A 20575-nucleotide genomic window follows, 5' to 3' on the forward strand; every position below is an offset into this window, starting at 1 on the left:
AAGTTTACCAATGTTTCAGAGATGCTTGCCTCTGAAATGCTGATAGTCTTCTACCAGATTACATGGTGTAACAATTCAGAAGATGGGGATCTTCATACTTGCCACCACGAGAATCTGATGTCTTATGATGAGACAGTTCCTTTTATTTTAAGGCTTTTTATCTCTTAGTGGTTAATAGATCACTGTACCTGCAGAAACAGTGAACATGGTTGTGAAATGTTGCAGTGCTGTTTTCTGTTGTTTCTTCTTGGTACAGGTCTATAACTGAAATATGCTAAATTGATATTTGATAGCAGCTTCAGCTATCATGAAAATGGCTCTCTTCTGGGATGTTGCACTGTAGATGTTTACTACCAGACTCGTACATTGTGTTACATCCCACAAGACAGTTATCTTACTTGTCACTATTGGAACCTCATATCTTGTCTTTTATTTACTGCAGTGCATTCCTATGAGTAGGAAACTATAAATCTTAAGTTTTGAGATATTAGTGGCATTTAGCTTGAAAGTCATATATAATGTTCTCTATAACAGTTTATTCAGACTTCCTTTTCCATGTACAAGCAAGACATTTTATACAGAAATTGGATATTTTAGTTAAGAATACTTGTGTTTTTGATATTAGTAAAAATGTAGACTCCTGCCATTTGTTTGTGACTTTTTGTCATTGAAATTTACAGACAAAAAGGCTTTGTTTTCTGAATTAAACAGCATACAGAAGGTTGACATAAAATACTGCTGGATCAGTAAGTTCTATGTACTGTATTTAGTAAGCTTAAAATTTGAGGTCACAATTATATTCTCTTGTATAAGTTTATTACAGTTTTTGTGTCACAAACCCTAGAAGTGGCAGAAAACATAATTCCAAATACACATCTGATGAACACTTGACAGTCAAACTTTGGAACAATTGTAAGTGAGTGAAATGACTGAGTGCAGGCTGGATGGATGGAGTTCAGCTTCTGGCAGAGGCAGGGATCTTTCTCTTTGTTGTCATGTCCACCATCATTGGGGCTCTTGGAGCTGCCTGGGTCTAAATTAACAAGAATGTGAAGCTGAACAATCATTTTGAGGGCTAGATGTGTGAGGCTTGGTTATAGGGATGCCACAAACTGCTGCTACAGACATTCAGAAACTTCTTTTTTGGAACTAAGAATGCCTTACTGAACTTCCAAGAATTTGAGGGTTGTTCTTTCAGAGTAGCTGTCAGAAAATCATCAGCTGCCACTTCGAGGGTAAACTGGTTAATTTGAAGTAATCAGTCTGTTAAGTAGGTACTTGATTGATAGTCCCATTAATGATGGAATGAATTATGTCCTTGAAAGAATTATGAGTTTCATGTTATGTCATAGACCTTTTTGTTTGCTGTGATCAAAGATTAAGAATATCACGTACTGGAATCCCATTAATTTTTACAGACTATAAAATGTGCACCTGAAAGCAAATCAGGTAACTAAATTTATTACATTTGGGTAGGGGTAGCATTATCCCTCCTATCAGTTTTATGAATGTTGACATGGGAGTTCACTCTGTGCTGTAGATTTGAAACAGTGTCTGTTCACTTGTGTTGGGAATGTGACATTTACATTTTGTATTCAAAATTTTCACCAAAAACAAGTAAAAATTAGTTGCTTTGAATTATATCTGGCAGCCACTTATTAACTTCATAAAACATTGTAGTTTAATTTTTACTAGATTGTTAAATATAATTTGTAAATTGCCTATCAGAACCCAGTTTGGTATCTGAATCTCTTTAGTGACAACATACCTGATTTGCGTAGTAATTTCCCTGTTTATATAACCTTTAATTATGAGGTACACCAATAAAATAAGGCTTTCTTGTTGTTTTTTAGTCTTTATCCTCTTCTACCCGCAGGTGTCAAGGTACTCAATTTATTCATTTAATCTTATTAGACATTTGGTAGGACACCTTGAACAAGGCCTCTACCTATACAGGACAGCCCAATACGGAAAGATGCAAACATCCATGCCTTGAGTGTGATTTGAACCCAGTGTCCAAGCGCACGAGGTCTATGCCTCAGACCGTGTGGCCACTGCAACTGGCTTGCTTGTTTATAAGTTATGTAAATGGAAATTAAGATTAATTGGTTGGTGGCCTTTAAACTTCACTGGTAGCTGCCATTGTGTTCTGAAACATTTTTTTTTTATTAACTGTGAATTTTGTACACAGTAATAGCATGTTTGATCTGAAGCTTTTACAGTGACCAAGTATAATGAATTCTTCTCAGGCTGTGTAAGGTGGTAGCTCAGGAAGAATTTATTATGCAGTAATAGCATGTCCATATAATGTGTTTGAAAGTTACATTTCTACCATTTGTTTTGTGGACAGATGTAATTTATTGTACAGTCCATTAAAACATGTTAAGAATCAATACAGTGAGGTGTGCAGTATAGGAAATATTTCAGATGTAAAATTATTAACAATGGAATGACAAAATTTTGTTTAAAATTACGAGTAAATTAATTAACTCTTGTCAGATAGATTAACCTCATATTTTAACCTTGTTATTTCATAAAGTTATAGTTGTTACTTGATGTTATGGTGTATAACTTTGCAACTGGTGTAACTATGTGAAAGGCATCATGTTAGTTCTGTCTCTATGACATAGCAAGAGAACATTAAATGTTCAACCATTATGGCCATGAGGAACAAATTAAATAGCATTTTCAGGTGTACAGGTGGGGGGAGGGATGTGAATAAATTAATTTTATTTGTGTGTTTGGTGCCCATGTAGTGTGGAATATGTTAACTGATCATGTTGGGCTCCACTGTAGTAAACTGCTGTCAGAGAAATGTTGCTGCATTTGTGCATCCACTTCTTTGCATTCCCTCAGCACTGCATTAGAGGGCAGATTCGTTATTTTGATCCTGGTATGTTACTTGCTTTGGAGCTTCATACAGGTGGTCATGATTTGGCCTGTGGTGAATAATATTTATTAATAACAGAGTTTTAGAAAACAAACTGTAAAAAATTGGCCACTTTAAACTCTCTTTCTCACTGACAAACACACTCAAAGATTACAAGTGGAAGCAGATTAAAGAAAATGATTTAAGTGGGGTACCAATACCAGTGCACATAGTTAAATCCTGACCCATAATGAAAAGAGATCTTAGGTCTTAATCCTGGTATGTGAAATGAGAAGAAACCAGTTTCTCAGTGTAGTGTATAATCAGATATAAGTGAAGTTTTGTTGCAACTGAACAGACTGAATTGCATTCACAATCTTCTCCTTGATAAAACACTGATATTTTTTTTATGAAACCATTTTCACAATAATAACCAAAGATAACACATGTAAGCTACTGTTCTCATTTTAACCAGTAAAGGCTACAATGTTACAAGTGGGACAAGTTGGTCTCCTTTTATGTAAAGGAGACTGAATGTGCATGTGTGATGTATAAGGCAGATAATCCTCATATTTCCTTAATAAACAGTTGCTGAATCAGAAAGAAAGTCTGAAACAAAGAACATTCTTACTTGTCAACCTATAATATGATATTAACTGAAGAATTGGAACAACATTATTAAACAGGCATTTAATATACAACTGATAAATGTATCTTTACCAGGAATAACTGTGTATTGTTTTAAATATAAATCATACGATAACTTAACAAAAATATTCAAATAGCTCTTTGTTACGTTGGGCCTAAGAAGCTGTTTAGGTGCTGAAGGCTGTACAGAACAGAAAAGTTTTCCCTAGTCAGATTCTGCTTTGTTTCATACTGTATTCTGATTAAGTAGATTGGAGTGGTAAACTTATCTGTCTGAAGGCAGGCCATGCGATATGGCTGTAAATTACAGGGATGTGGATACTGTGTTGTGCAGCAGTTGTGACGCAACGCAGCAGAAAATGATTTTAGGTACCTTCATATATTTATTCAGTCACTAAGAGAGAAGTTATATTCTTTTTCTTCTGGTTCTAGGCAAGGTTCCATGTATAGGTGAAGCATGGCACAACTTACCTTGTGTTATTCATTGTATTGGCTCCTAACATTGACTCATCATCAGAACTGAAATCGTCAGTGTTCGTATTCTTCTGGTGATGCTGCTCACTGGAGACGTCAAATGAAGGATTATCATAGCCAATGTTGGAGACACGATTTTGGAAGTAGAAGGCTGCACCAACTGTTGGAAGGTAGAAACAGTCATACCCCTGTTTTTTGGCAAGTAGTCAGAGTATAACATATTCAGTACTGACAACAAACATTTGCTTTTTTAATTTAATAATCATTGGTGCGTGTCACAACCTTACAGAATTTACTTTGTCTGTTTATGGACTTTGATATTAATGAGCAATTCAGTTAACAAAATACATATTTCTTGGGCTGCAGGACAGTATTTTTTTTCCTCAAAATGGTGATAATTCTTCTGTAAAGTAAGGACTGACATTAAATTTGTTATTAGGGAATATATTCTCAAATTTTCAGGGCAACCCCAAATTTGTGTGTAGTGTTTTGAGAATGGGATGCTAATATTAAAATGGATCTTAGGGAGATGAAGTGTGAAGATATGAAATCCTATATTGAAACTGCAGTTTCTGTTAACAGAGTCTGTTTGTTCATCATGGAGCATCGAATAAAGTTTCTTAAATAGTCAGTTATTCCCAAATTTTAAATGTTGAATGATACATGGAAATGGTACAACATTTAGGGTTATTTAAATCCATTTTTCTGCACATAACCTTCCTAACAGCTCACTAAAAATTCACAAATTACGCAGAAATAAGTACTGATACTGGTCTGCAGCATTGTTTACTACGTAGTCTGCAGGCAGTTGCTATTCTACAAATTCAAAGTTGTGTTATATCTTTATATTGTATACACCTTACTGCACCTGGAGAAAACACTTGTCAGTTGTAAAGGGGGTGCTTAACAAGTAGTAAAAGATTGCCAGTATGAATGTTTTGGAGGAACATATCAGCGTCATTTTCATTTTAAATGTTTCACTGAAATATTGGTAACAATCAACACGTATACACAGCATCATAACCCAGCAGACCACAATCCAAATTTTCACTGCATGAAAATCTTAGAAAGCAGCAAATGAGCCTGTTGCAAGATAGAAAATAATTCTTATTCAAAAGTATGTTGCATTCATTTCTGTTAAAGCATGATAATGAATATGGGATATCTCTGACAGTTTCATAATCTTTAATGAATGACTGTAAACCTTTTATGTGGGTAATTATAAGTCTCTTCAATTTTAATACAACAAAGATGTTACAATCTGTATTGTAACTAAATACATGTAGCTTTTCTCTCATTAATAATGTTTTTTTACGAATTTGTGCATCAGGAGAGGGCAGGAGTGAGTATTTTATGGGACATTATTATCTCAGAATTTTTGTGTTGACTGATACTTGGTCAAAGATTGTTTCAGTCCTTTACAAAATTTCTAATTTCCTGCAGTAAAGTATGCAGAGCTTTCTGATGTTACCAGTATTGCAGATGGTTAATTAATGATGGTAAGTACAATTAGGATTTGAGGTTTTCATGGCAATAAGTCTGAAGATCATCACCATGATGATGGAGGCAGCAAGGACCTCTGAAACGTTGGTAAACTTTTACCAGACTACTCAGTGCAGCAACCCAGAATATAACCATCTTGAAGTACATTTAGACCTCTATATAGTGAATGAAGCTCAGGGAAGGTAAACAAGTGCTATGTTGCAGAGGCACTTGGCATGCTGTAACTTTACTTTTATTCCTCTGTGTGAGCTCTTCATTGTTACTTACACTCATCCAATGACTTTGTTCTTTCATCATGGGACGTATTTAATGTCTTTGGTGAAGTTATGTTGTCCTCATTTGCTCTTGTTTTATTATAGGTATCATCGTAGAGGAGGTCTGTCATTGGTGGAACCTCTTGGTATGAGTTTGATATCCAGGAGTCAGTACTTGCAGTGCTTACCCTTCCAAATGGTGGTGCAGTTCCTTTCCTGGAACATCAGATAGACAGGAGGTACCTAGTTGCACTGTTCTTAACCTAGTTGAATGCCTGTTGTCCCTCCAGGCGAATGCTGGTATAGTACTTTCAGGAAAGCCACAACTGCCTCCTTCCAAATTATCTACTCATTCATGACATTTGATGTTATATGAGTATTATCTCTGGAGTTGAAACACCATCATTAAATAAGCTAAGAATCAATCAGTCTGTCAATCAGCAGTGACATATGGATGGAAGCAGGCAGTTTCTCTTTCCAGAACCCACAATGAAGGTTATATGCCCATGCTGACAGCACCAGAAAATGAAATGCCATGGGCAAGAACTTTGTAACTTAATGACTAGGAAACCAGAATTTGTGGTCTGTCAGATAAATGGGTTTGAATTATCTAAATCTCATTGTGGTGTAAAGAGCTGAGATTACTCATTTGGTGAGGTAACTAGCTGTGAGGTAGATCACCAGAGTTCAATTCCTGGTATTTCTGTTTCCTGCTACTGTGTTCAGACCAGCTCTGCAGCCCACCCAACATCCTAACCAATGTGTACATTGGGGTCTTTCCTAGAGTATGAAACTGATCACTCACCTCCATTGTGTTCAGGAATGTCTGGATCTTTAACTCCATGATCTTTATGTGTCTTTCTGGTGTGGTGCTACTATTTATGCTGATTAAAAGTCCAGATATAAACAGGATAATAGCACAGCAAAGGGGAGAGTAATGGGGTGCAACCAGATCTGTTTGTGCTGTTTAGTTTATTTAATAATGCTTTATCAAATGAATTTGTTATATAGTGTGAAATGATAGAATGATTGAAAATTATGAATTTGTAAGAATATGGAAAGAAACTGCTGTGATCTATTTTATGGTACTGTAACAGCATTTGCTTGGACAGACTGAAAGAAACAAACATAAAAAAGCCTCAGGATGTCTGATGTGTGGGTCAGAAGTCAAATCTGGAATCTCTCAAATGTGAAGCAGGATGCTTACCAGTCAGTTCCAACATTCAATGCACTTGGGTACATATGCGACCAGTCTTTAAGTGGAATTATAATTCTGGACTAACCACTCAGACTTAGTGATGACTTTTAGTATGTGTTAATTTAAGTCTTAACTATACATACTGAAAAGTTTTCCAAGGGGGTATGGCTCTGATTTTGAATTGCCCAATATTAAGTTATCAGTCATTATATCTGTGCTGCTATCTGTTGGTAATGTGAATCACCCAGTAATCTGGTATAAACTGCTATTTTAGTTTGTGAAACTTGGACCTGAAAACTTTACAGTAAAGAAAATATCATGGGCTTGAAATAGATCACAGTCTGTCCCTCCATATGTTTTTGTAATAATTGTCTGACTTACATTGTCCATAAACAGTGTATGAAAAGCATTGTATATCAGAGTATAGAGATTAGCACTCCTGTGTTGCATTAGTGGTTTCTCAGTTAAAATTTTGGCCAAGAGGACATATATTTTGACTCAGTATGGTTTATAATTTTCCTGAGTTCTCCATTCAGGTACTGAAGTAATTGCATAAAATATGCCACTACCTCTTATTTATATATCATTTGTGGCTTATCATTGATAAACATCCCGTAATTCTGTGTTGTATAGTGTATGCAGTTAATATGTAATTAAAAAGTGTGTGAAGCAGAACTATAGGATGCACTGTGGATCTCTTTACTTCTGCTTCAGGTTGTGTTGCTTGAGTGGTCTTACTTGTTACTGGTATTGAAGAGGTCAAGGCGCCACACGACAATCATGAGTAGTGTGAATATAGCTACCACACCCAGTGAGATGTACAGCCAGAGGTGCAGCATCTCTTCATTGTCTGGCACCTGGTATACCTGCATAAAACAGGTGAGTCACATCTTTCCTACTGCATGCTGTAAGTGTTATGTTGTATCTCCTCATTTAATCATCTCCATGTTACACATGATATACTTCACATAGAATTTGTGTTTGGGAAATGTGTGAATGAAATGTGTCCTGCTCTCAATCAGTGGTTAAAGTTAAGTGTGATTTTTCCACTTTACAGTCTATACGATAAAAGTGAGTAAAGTAAAGCTGTCCCACTATATGCCATGTAGGCACCAGGGGGAGAGGTGGTATAGCTCCTACTCATTCTTAATCTCGGCACTAGACGGGAATGAGCAGTCATCCCCTGCCTCTCTTTACCCCTGGGAAGGACCCTGGTACCCATTGGATAGGAGGCTGAGTGGGCCCTAGAGCCAGTCTGGATGCAGAGGCTAGAGGAAAAATCCTCTGCCCCCATCGGGGATTGAACCCCTGGTTGTTCAGTCCATAGCCAGTCACTATACTGACTGAGCTACCCCGGCTCACACATACTATACTGTGGCATGGGGAAATACTAACGAAATAATTTTTAAAAATAAAAATCAGCATGAATAGGGTTAATTTTAAATTTATTAGGCACTTATTAGACTGTGGCTCTGAAATAGTGACCATGTGGGGAACTGATGATGGAAGAATAATATCAGCTGAAGTATTTTTATGAGACAGCAGATTGCACTCTTTTTACCATAAAACAAGTATGAAAATAGTCAGAGAATGGTCTGTTTCACCAGTAATGGATTAGAGCCATGATTATCATAATTTGGCTTACAGTAATCACTGTCAGGACCATTGGTAATTTTACTTGTTTACCTACATATTTTATAGCTATAATATTTACTTTGAGCTTATCATGCATCTCCTACTATGTTGGTTTGATAACGTTATTAATTTTCAGACATTTTAAAAAGGACTTGTGTTTCTCTTTCATGTCTGTCATAGCAGTCTTAGACCTTACCTTCAGATTAATTTTCTCCAGACCTTTTTTTGCATACTTATTCCACATTTCTTCAAGACTTGTTCTGTCTAGTTGATAATCACTTCCGAGCACATGGAGTGGTATGGTGAGGTTTACTTTTATGCAGGTTTCCCAGTTAGGCCATGTTCTTGGACACTCAGTAATCAATTGGAGTCTCACATCACTTGACCTGAAAAGTTCACAGAGAGTGACTTTGAATATTTTTATCTGATCACAGAAAAAATTCCCACACATATAGAGGCAAAGTGCACTTGAATTTCTACAAACCCACTTATTAAACCATAGGATGAATTTCTCTGCACTCTCATTGTAAATGTCAGTGTCTTATTCTTTCAGGCATCACTTCACTGCTATTTTTGCATTGTCATCAGTTTTAAATCTGTTATTTCTCAGATGTTGTTGTGTTGCTATAAGCATATGAAGCGATATCTAAGAGGCCAAATCAGTATGGAAATCAGCAGTGAAATAATGGTTGAAATGACAGAACAATGACTTGTAGGAACGCAGTATTAAGAAAAATTCATTCCCTGTTTTCTTTTTTTTAAATTATTGTGTACTGCTTGTACTGTAAAGTTTTTGTGTGTAGCTTACGTTGCGTTCTTTTGAAGTTGAATATTCTTGCTTTCACTGCAGTAGTCATTGGCCATCTCGGCAACAACTTCCTTAAATGAACCTCTTTTCTTGTAAAACTGCAACAAACCAGTATGATGCAAGTTAGATGCAATTGTTTGTTAATTCATTTAACCCCTTTCATCATTATATTGAGCTGAACCTGTGGGTGTGAAAAAGACTGCAGTGTTTACCATGACTGGCTGTTCAGTCTGTTCTAAGAGTGCTTCAGAAAAGTCCATGGCTGCTTCATCCCTCCAGACAGGTCAGCTGCTGTATCTACCTTGTGTTCTGGACATCCCTGGTTTGAATCCTTCTTCTTTACTAACTGAGTTTCTTCATAGCATTCCTCAGTCCTTCCAAGCAAATGTCATGAAGGTATCACAAAAGAGGCCACCACTGCTTCATTTGACATTAAATTCTGCACTTCCATTCACTAGCCTCTAGACCAGTGATATTCAACCTGGGGTACGTGTACCCCCGGGGGTACGCGAAGACATCTTTGGGGTTACGTGAAATTTAAAAATATATATATATTATTTTATGATAAATACCGAATAATCAGTAATGTAATTTATTTTAGATGTAGATTATATACTATGTATAATTTGAATTATACACCAACAACTTTGGGGATACAAAGTTGAAGAGAAATTATATCTGGGGGTACGCGAACAAAAAAGGTTGAATACCACTGCTCTAGACCACTATCGCCAGTCCGTCATATATGCTTCTTGACTCTGTTTATAATCTTCCTGTAATTTTTCATTCTCCAGTGTGTGACCTCTGCAGTTGCTATAGGATTCTTAATTAAACAAAAAATAAGAAACAGAAACTCACCTGAGGGGGGGTTATGCCACTCACATATACACTTATGTCGTCATCAACATCTGAAGGGGCAGGTGGTGGTGTGGGTCTTGATGTTGTGGTGGATGGCTCTGTTGTCAATTCTCCTACGAAATATCATGAGATACAACAGGAAGTTATTTGGAAAATGTATGATGTGTACTTTACTTCATGTACTTTAATCTTTTAAGTGAGGCTAGGAATTAATAATGATTCAATTTGCTAGTCCATATTTGTGTATACTTTTGCCAGTGTATAGATTTGGAATACATTGTATTTGTCATATACAACGTCAGAATTTGCACTAATTTCTTGTGCAGAATGTACAGGCATTTTTATGGTCTTTCCCCATACAGGATCACATGTGCCAGTCTCCAGTGTTTGATTAGTTATTAGCATCAAACTTGAAGCTAAGTATGGATTTTGTGTCACTATCACATTGTTGTTTTACATTCTTCAAAATGAATGCCTCAACGAAAGTTGCGTATTTTTCAACAGCCTATTGCCACACACAGTTTCAAGGCAATCCATTAAGAGACACTAGTGAGTCTCCATCTTCAGAAGAGGAGGCTGTGAGGTTGCCATGTTGGTATTACTGATAGTAGGAATTTAAGAGTAGGAAGAGTTGTCTTTTGTGACTTGATGTTACTGCCATGTTTCATTAGAAACTGTCATTTGATTGGAAAGTTTCTGGGGAATGAGGCATGCAGATACCTGCGTTAATATCATGCTATACAGCATAAAAACACCAGGTTCTGAACCTTGTACATTTTACAGATCTGTGTATATCTATGTGCTAGAACTATTGGAATTTGACTGTGGATATATGAATGAGCATAGATATTATATTTGCAATAGTTTGGGAAAAGAAAGGTACTAAGGATAATATTGGGCCCACTAGAGTCAAAGTAACAGAAGTAGAGTAATTTTGTAATGAGGAGCTTTCATGTTTGTGTTGTACACCTGATAAAATTAGGGTGGGTAAATTCAGTAGTGATAGAAGTACAGAACAGTTAAAAGCAAATTGATACAAATTTTGTTTTGAAAAACTCCAGGGATGTTACAGAATTCTTTTGTGATGGTGTGAACTGGCTCAGTGTATGGTTCATTGGTGTGCTTTTGTGATTACCTGTCAGGGTCTAAATAAATTTCTTGATCAACTGAGCAACTTTAAGCTCCTCAAGGAAGAGCCTATACCATGGAGTTAGTCTCCCATCATTTTAAAACTAAGAATTTAAGATGTGCACTTGAGGGTACTTTGGATATTTTCACTAACCAAAAGCTTCATAGGAGAGCTGAAATCCATTGTTCTTCCTGGTTCCATTGGTGATCTTGTTTTGTGTGACCAGTAGTACAGACATTTCATTATGATCCATCACTCGAATCTTTTTTGTGGTTTGGATGATACCAGTTAGGACAACACTGGCTTCATCTTGCACCAGTGAGGGTCCTGCCCACAGGACATCAACATTATTTTCAGCGCCGCATAGGATACCGTAGTAGTTTAAAATTCTAAACAACCACTCATTGTTTTGGAAAGTAACTCTTTGTTTGATAAGTAGCAACCATATACATTTGAATGACTGGAGATTCATGTTTGCATCTATGATGGTTATATAATTATATAATGTTTGATCATAGTGCAGAGACATTCTCATGCTCATGCCAGCAATGACAAAGGTAAAACTTTGTGACTGTCAGGAATATCAAACTCTTCACTGTGGTTTTGGAGCCCACCATCAAGTTCTCAATCACCTTTTCTTTATGTTATCCTGTCATTGCAGTAGTCAACCCGCCCTAACCAAAGACCAAATAGACCACAGCTGTAGGCATTAATGATGATGAGTCAATTTGATCAATACATTTCATTTTAGTAAAAGTTAGGAAGTGAGCATCACCTGTTTTCATGAATAGTACTGAACCATTACAAGTAACCAAATTTAAAATTTATCATTTGTTTCAGTCTTGGGATGTGTTTTGTTTTGCATACCTCGAATAGACTGATTTCTTAAATGTATTTTTACAAGTCCACTTACTAGTGTTAACCAGTTCACATTTAATACACTTTAAAGAATTAAATAAGTGTATTATTCATTGTTAGTTCAGTATCCTTTTCATTGTAGAACATTTACATCAGAATATTGTTTAGAAGCAAATGCCACCACAGCAAAGTGTTGCTCGAGAACCACTGTGTTATATATGCAAGTTCACCAGCATCTATCTTTTTTCTGTAACAACTCATCATTTACCTGGGCTGATGATTAAATAGTTCCCAGCAACTTCATCTAAATCTAAATAGTTGACAGTCACGTCCATGTTGTAACCCACAACATCTGCATGCCACTTGTATATATTGCATTCATCGTCAGGAGGGATGAGGTCCATGTTGAAGTCTATGGTACCATCAACTGTTACTTCTTGCTCACAAGCCTTGTCTTCAGTCACATGAGCTATTTATAGGAAGATAAACATAGTATGCTTTATGTGCACCCACAATCATATAAAAACGTTTTGTTAGATCACATGCGTTAGAGCTGAATTTTTAACATTGGGAATTTTCTTCAATAAAAATAGGTTCATTATTAAAAGATTTGTGGTATCATATGTTCATTGATAAAATTGAAAACATGAGAATTCTTATCATCAATTATAAGCATACTAAAGCAATCACTGCACTCATGCACAGGTACATAGTAAGAACAATAACAAATTAGGAAGAGGCAGTGTCAAAGCTATCAAAACTTCTTTTATGAAAAAGTGTGTTCATTATGACATGCATCTTCAGTGTGTCTGCTGGGTTGTTGCATGTCATTATTCAGTTATTTTATTTCTGTCTTCTGTGTGGGCTATGTAGTGTGGAGTGATGCATATTAGGATGAGGCAGAACATGGTTGTGATATATTTTAAGGTACTATCTCAGTTCTAAGAGATACTGAGGAAAACCACAGAATTTGATCAGTAGGGACGTTGAAAGTAGGGATTGCATTTTTCCCATAATGTTCTGCATTAAGCATTTTCCTCAGATCTGAAGCATTGTCAATTAGGACAGACAGTCCCCTGTGAGGGTTTGAATAGCACATGTGGATTATAATGTGTTCAGAACAACAGCCATTCCCATGGTATTACAGACATAGTGTTGCTGTTATATAAACATACTTATTATGGGTGCATCACAGGAAGTCGGTGGAGACGGATAGGCAGGGTGGAGGAACTTAATGATACACTGTGTCCCAAAAACATCAGTCCACATACCTATGCTATAGGGGAATGAAATCAAACATGAATGATTCTACATCTTTGGTATCAGTACCACTGTCACTATCACCATCACTGTAGTCAGTGTCGCCCAAGTTAATAATAACATCCTCCATAATTGTGTCCTTTTCCCGATAGGAATTTTCGGTGTTCATATCATAGCTATAATAACAGGCCCAGTCTTCTTTTTTCACTCCTTTGATCCCTTCTTGCACAAGTTCTTGCAGTCTTGTTAATGACATACCTCCAGCTATATTATTTGATCTTCTTTCTTAGTCCTTTATTTGATGCTGGGCTACCTTGGTGGGATTCAGGTTGCACATGTAAGTTGGCCTTACCAGCCTTTCCAGACTTAAGGCCACACTCACCTGGTCTTATAAACTTGTGATTTGTTGAATTATGAATTAGGACAGTTTATAGATACTTCATTATAATGCAGTAAAAGTGCTAGGCAAACAACCTCACATATTAATCAGCTATTTTCCTTAACAGATTTGCTTATTTGTTATTTTTATTAACTGGAACATGCAAGTATTAAACCTTGTAATTATTTATCATGTAGGGTGATGCAATATTACAAAAATGTATATATGCTGTCCAAAACATTGGTGGATGCCGACAGAACTGCAGGACTATTCTATTCTGAATTTCATATGTGTAGGGTAAGGGGTGATGTTCCCTGGAATTAGATTTAACCGATATGAGACCATAATATTCTGTCATGGTTACTAGAATTTTACTTTTGCAAATGGCGCTATTGACGTCAAAATTATCAGGGAGTCAGTGTTCGTAAACTCACGTAGGTCTTAAAAAAATACCCATTACTGTCTGATCTGAACCAGAATTATAATGTATCGTCAAATTTTAGTCAAATACAACATTATCAGATTTTGTGAAAATCCGCTCAGCTGTTCTCTATTACGCTCAGACAAACCAGACAAATATGGCGAAGCGAGGCGTCGTTTTATTTTTTTGCGAATTCGCCTATGAAGACACCAATACGGGTGACCTACAACTTTAACACCAGATTTTGTCCGTCATAGTCGGTAATATTGATTGATTTTCGTGTGAATCCTGTTACGGGCAAACTCTACCTGCGGGAAGGAAAAAACTGACGACGCACTTGTGTGAAATTGTAAATTTCACTTACCGCAGCAGAAGTAGCTGGACGCGGATGCAAATCCCAATAAGATGCAAATAAGTTTCATTTATGATGTTTCATCTACCGAATGTAACGTGTTCTGACAGCATCTATCAAAAGTAGGAAACTGCTGTTGGATAAGATACCGTAGTGATAAGCTGTGTCACGTCACAATACCACTAAATCTAGCTATTTCGTCACTGATTCACCTGTAATTAATTTCTGACGCGCCTGGCTTGTATTTACAATTTGCACAATTTGGGAAACTGAGGGAGAAACTTGTCAGTGTGCTTTAGATGTAATCCCCATAATATTGATTCTTTTAAAATTTGAGACTGTGACAATATGCAAGTTTTCAGAAAATCTCCACCTGATCATCTCCAATTAAATATTACCAAACAAATTAAGGCTATCGTTACTGATTTCTGACAAGTGTTAACTTAACGCATGTGTAGATGAGCTATCACTAGTGAATTCATTTTGTAAAATAAATGTTTGATTATACATATTGTTAGTGTATTCGGGAATTATCATGTGTGAATTTATCCCCTCGTAATATTAATTTTATAAATTACCAGTGGACAGTTCGGATTGTATTTTAATTAAAACGTGGCAGTAATGCTGAATGGTTTGAAGTTGTGGCATGGGGTATTTGTGCGACATGAGATTTCCAACACAGCTCAGACATAACTTGACCTATGGAAGTTGGCACATTGATATGCGTCAATCTCTCCATGCAGTCATGCTGTGTTGCTTGATACTAATATTTTCGTATATGTAGGATCGTATACTTTCATGTAATCAGCAATTTATGCATTCATTTCATATTCGACAAAATTTGTTCCAAAGGTGACAATGGATAGATCATGAAATTTGAGAGGGCAAAATTCAGATAAGGCACCTCTGCAATTTTAGCTCTAAAAAGCTAATAGCCAACGAAGCCCAAGAAGGTGTTTTCTGGCCCCCCACATTCCGAACATTCTATAATTGGGAGTATCGTAATTACTTTAGCAGCACCATGTCTATGGAAATTATACACTGCGCAAACGCACCGAATTCAAGGTCGCTGATGCGTGAACGTGCCTTGGCAATCTTGCTTCGGCCATTTTAGAAAGGCTGTTCGTTGAGGAAGATGAATTGGAAGATCTTTGTTGGAATTACTTGGTGCTTTCCATATTACAAATGTGCAGTTTGTAGATATAAACTCGGTAAAAGTTAATTTTCAATAGATGTGATGAGTATTATTGTCGAAAATTGCTGTATATTAAGACTGTTCAAATGTCACGTTTTAGAACGGGAGTTGTCTTTGAATAATCTTATTCGGCGGTTTTCATTACATTGATGTTACTTGAAAATGACATAATTGGACAAATAGTAGAATCCGATCGTCCCAAAAAATTGTAATCTAATGGTACCGGTACTGTCTATAATTTCACACCACGTTTTCAAGGCGTGACCGATTCAGTTTCGTTAGTATCAACATTTTGATGGGCTCATCAGTACTCTGATCAGAAAAAGCACCACAATATTTCCTTTCCATTTATTACAGAAAATTTCCTAAATAGACTTAGCATGGTTAATCATAGAACTGCTGTACAAAAAGGGGCCAGGGAAAATGAATTTATATATTTGTTAACTTTGTTTGGACAAAGTTACACAACAGACCAACAGATTGCTCGTTTTGAGATATTAACAGTGAAGCAAATCTGTCCCTTAATTGGCCAAATTTATAGAATGAAGGTATAATGTTTGGGGGCAATACTGAGTGTGGTAATTACTGAGGAATCTCTCTACTATCAACCTCATACAAATATTTTGGAACAACAATAACAAATGAAAATTATATTCAAGAGGAAATTAGGAGGAGACTAAATTCTGGAGATGCTTGCTACTTTTCAGTTCAAAATATTTTGGCTTCCTGTCTGATTTCTAAGAACCTAAACAGTAAAATATACAAAACGATAATTTTGCCTGTTTTATATGGGTGCAAAACATGGTCTCTCACTCTGAGGGAGGAACATAAATTACAGGTGTTTGAGAACAGGGTGTTGAGGATATTTGGGCCAAGGAGAGAACAGGATGGGGTATGGAGAAAACTGCGTAATGATGAAGTTAAGAATTTGTATCCCTCCCACAATATTGTCAGGGTGATTAATGAGATTTGGTGGGGCATGTGGCATGCATGGATGGGCAAGAGGTGTGCACCAGGTATTGGTCGGGAAGCCTGAAGGGAAGGGACTGCTGGGGAGACCTAGATGTAGATGGTAGGATGATATCAAGTTGGATGTATGGGAGATAGGAGTTGAAGGTGACTGGGTTTTGTTTGGCCTAGGACAGGGACCGGTAGAGGGCTATGATTGATTCGGTGATGAACCTTCGGGTTCCGTAAGTTATCCAGAGAGTTACTTTGGTTGGTTGCATATGTTTTGTCATAGGTAAGTCAGCTGGTATGGGACTGCTAATGATGTGAAGATCTTGTTTGCAAGTTTGAATTGTGATGTTAAAATGTTTTTAATGCCTGTTGTATTTGTGCAAATAGGCTTACTCATTACAATTGTGCACTTGCATTATTTAATTATAAATATTTCAAAGCTTCCATGTGGAGCTGATATGAAGAGTAATTTGAAATGGATACTGAAATATGCAGATTCTGATTTTCAAAAAAAATGTTTGTCGGTTGTGAAACATTCCGGTAACTGTTGGTGAGCAAAAAGTACTTGTCAGTATTATTGTTCATGTTATCACTTATTTATGGTGCATTGGTGAGGCTAGAAGTGTGAGGGGAAACATGTGTTTCTTTTGTTTTTCCTTGATGTATTATTTGCCATTGTGATTGAAAGATGCCCAATATCTTTGAGATTCAAACAAGAGATCTCATTCCTCTTGACATGGACTTGGCATTAGATACAGTTCCACCTAAGCCATGAGATACATGGTCTCTTACCTTGAAGGAAGAACATAAATTACAAGTGTTTGAAAACTATTTGCTCAGGAAGATATTTGGACCTAGGAAGGATGAAATAAGTGGAGAATTTGGAATATTGTGTAAAGAGCCGCACGAATTGTACATTTAGGATAGTGAAATCTAGGAGGCTCCAGTGGTCTGTACATGTAGCACTCGTGGGGATGGCAAGGGATGCATACAGAATTATGGTAGGGAATCCTGAAAAACTACCCTGGGCAGACCGAGAAGGAAATGGGAGGATAACATGAAGATAGATCTAAGGAAGGTGGGCTGTGAGGATGTTACATGGATGGAGTTGGCTCAGGATCATGACTGGTGGTGGGCTTTGGTGTTGTTAAAGTTGGACCTGTGTGTTCTGCTGTTAGGGGATTAGTTATACATATTCATTTTATTCCTTTTCTTACAGTTATTACTGCTAATACCCTCATTCATATTCCTGTTATATAATTATTGGTACTGTTCTTATTGTAATGTTTTTGTACTGTTAAGACCGATGTTTTACACTGAGGGACATGGGAGGTGTGCACGTGCACATCACTTTCCTTCTGGGTTGCCTGTGTAACACGTATTTACTTAACTCTTAGGTAGGCCGCACACCGGCATGCATCAAGACACGATGTCTGCGACATGACGCAAAGAAAGGAGCACAGTTGAAACGAATGAGATTATGAAAACCGCCACACACCGGTCTGAGTCATGATGCTGACATCAGCTTCATGCTGCAGACATGTGAAGCAGGACTCGGCATGTTCCTTTTCTGTGCGTCAAGACTGAGACATCAGTACTCTAGGAACAGCACCAGTGTACGTTATCGACATGAGTGAAGAGCAAATAAATATTAAAATAGTGCAGACGGTTGAGAAATTCCCGGTAATATACGATTATTCGTCCCCGGGCCACTCAAACAAGGAGGAGCTTGATAAAGCTTGGCTTGCAGTTTCAAAAGAAGTAAACATAGATGGTAAGTGCACTGATTAATTTTATTTTAATGAGCTAATGACTGAATTAACTATTATACACGTTGAGCATAAGCTCGTTTCGTACAAGTCTGCTCTCACTCCTGCATAAAACGAAAAGATTTATGTTAAAGTGTACTTGTTCTGCCAATGAAGAGCTACATTTGGTTTCAGAAAGTAAGAACACAAATGGTTCTTCATTTCAACGGCCTCAGTAGTTGCTCTTCTGCAGCAGGGCTGCAAGTTTTGGAATATAGATTCACAACTGCCTTTGTCATGGTCATCATCATCTTCACCTAGACTCTGCTTGCTAAATAAGACGTCCTTTAACCTGATGAAGTTATGGAGAAAACAGATTGCCCGTATTATAGTGTCTGTTTTATTAGGTTTACACGCTATAGCCGTTCCAAGAATTGTGAATTTTGAGGCAAGCATACCGAAAGCACGCTCTACACTCTTTCGGGCTCTTCTAATTCTATAGTTGAAAATCCTTCTTTCATTTATGAGTTCTCTGCGAGGATAGGGCCTCATAATGTGTCTCTGCAATGGTAAAGCTTCCATCACCCACATGACTCATTAAAGTCATGAATCCTCTTCCTTCTTTTACATAATTTAAGCCACATGTACATTAAAATATCTTCCTCACTGGACGACATCATGTCATCAACTAGAGAATATGTGATAAGACGCAGACACATGCTACATCTGTCTGCGGTCTCGAGTCTGAATCACGAATGAAGCAAGACTGCGTCTTTTGTCTCATGTCTTGATGCTTGTCTTGACGCAGTTGGTGTGCAGCCGCCCTTATACAAAGTACACTTGAGATCTAAATGCGAAGTTAATGATGAGCTAAAAACTTGAATGAAATGCTAGAAGTGTGTTGAATAGAAGTGTATGTAGTCTGATGAAAGTTGTTAAGCCTGATATGTTTGCTGACAGGTATGAAGTGTGCTGTGTAAAGTCCGTTTTGTATGATGTAATGTCTGTTATTCCTGGTACTGTGTTTAGCTTGGCTTTAAACAGGACATCAGATGACTGCATGGACCATGTCCAGAGAGGACTCACTTTGATGATCAATTTTGGATGTTCTAGCTTCCCATGTTTGTATTATGTGAATGTTGTTTCATACTAAATATATCATTGCAGAATTTTTAGTTATCTTTCTGCTACACTATTTTGTCTATAAATACAAAATCCAAGTGTTTAAAAAGAGTTGAGAATTTTCATACATGATCTTGTTGCATTTCATTTGGTGGGGGGGGGGGGGGGGGGGGGCACAGACAGTACAATTTGTGATTTCTTTGTTGCTCTCACATGAAAGTGGACATTGCTGTCATGTTATTAAATTCAGTGTGCCATTATATTTGTAACACATTTCGTAAAATGGTCACAAGATCTCAAATGTAAAGTCAGTTGGAGAGAGGGGCATGCACATACAAGCTCAAAATCTACCCTTATGATTTGTAGGAAGTAGTTTATTTGCATGTATTTAAGTCAGTACTGCTTTGATTTACAGGAGCTGCATCAGTGTTGGTGCAGTATTCAAGAGGCAGTCCACCACATTCTTCGAGGTAGTTCTTCAGCTGCACCCAAATGGCTCTAGGGAATGGCTCTTTAGGACTGCTACATTCAAGGATGCCCTAGAGATTTAAAAATCTATCACCATAGCCAGCTAACTCTAGATTCAGATCAAGGTAAAAAGAAAAATCAATTTGATACAAAAAGTCACCAGTAACATAACAAAATTCAAGGGCAATTTGATTTTTATAAATGCTGTGTCTGAAATTTCTTGGCACAGGAAGGTAGTGTTTCATAATTATGGCCTATTAGACATTTCATTAAAATCATAGGTGATTATGTGTAAGTAAAGCAAGTAAAGCTGTCCCACTATACGCCATGTAGCGCTTGGGGGGAGTGGAGGTATAGCTCCTACTCATTCTTGACCTCGGCACTAGATGGGGGTGAGTGGTCAGCATCACGCCCCGGGAAAGGACCCCGGTACCCA

At 37.1% G+C, this 20575-nt stretch overlaps 1 protein-coding gene across 1 annotated transcript; it reads right to left on the reverse strand.

The window, feature by feature from the left end:
* Window positions 1-518: 518 nt before the first annotated feature.
* On the reverse strand, window positions 519-14855 carry LOC110827337 (uncharacterized). The gene is made up of 10 exons (XM_022058930.2): window positions 14659-14855; window positions 12503-12703; window positions 11530-11703; window positions 10248-10360; window positions 9390-9487; window positions 8778-8967; window positions 7685-7812; window positions 5762-5964; window positions 3989-4151; window positions 519-2939 (listed from the first exon to the last, which is right to left on the reverse strand). The coding sequence occupies exons 1-10, from the start codon at window positions 14714-14716 to the stop codon at window positions 2864-2866; spliced, it is 1404 nt and encodes a 467-aa protein (XP_021914622.1). The 5' UTR covers window positions 14717-14855; the 3' UTR covers window positions 519-2863.
* Window positions 14856-20575: the final 5720 nt, after the last annotated feature.

This window comes from Zootermopsis nevadensis, unplaced genomic scaffold (assembly GCF_977971745.1).
Source record: "Zootermopsis nevadensis isolate Lab colony 2312 unplaced genomic scaffold, Znev_1.0 Znev_ptg000029l, whole genome shotgun sequence".
Classification (NCBI taxonomy): domain Eukaryota; kingdom Metazoa; phylum Arthropoda; class Insecta; order Blattodea; family Termopsidae; genus Zootermopsis; species Zootermopsis nevadensis.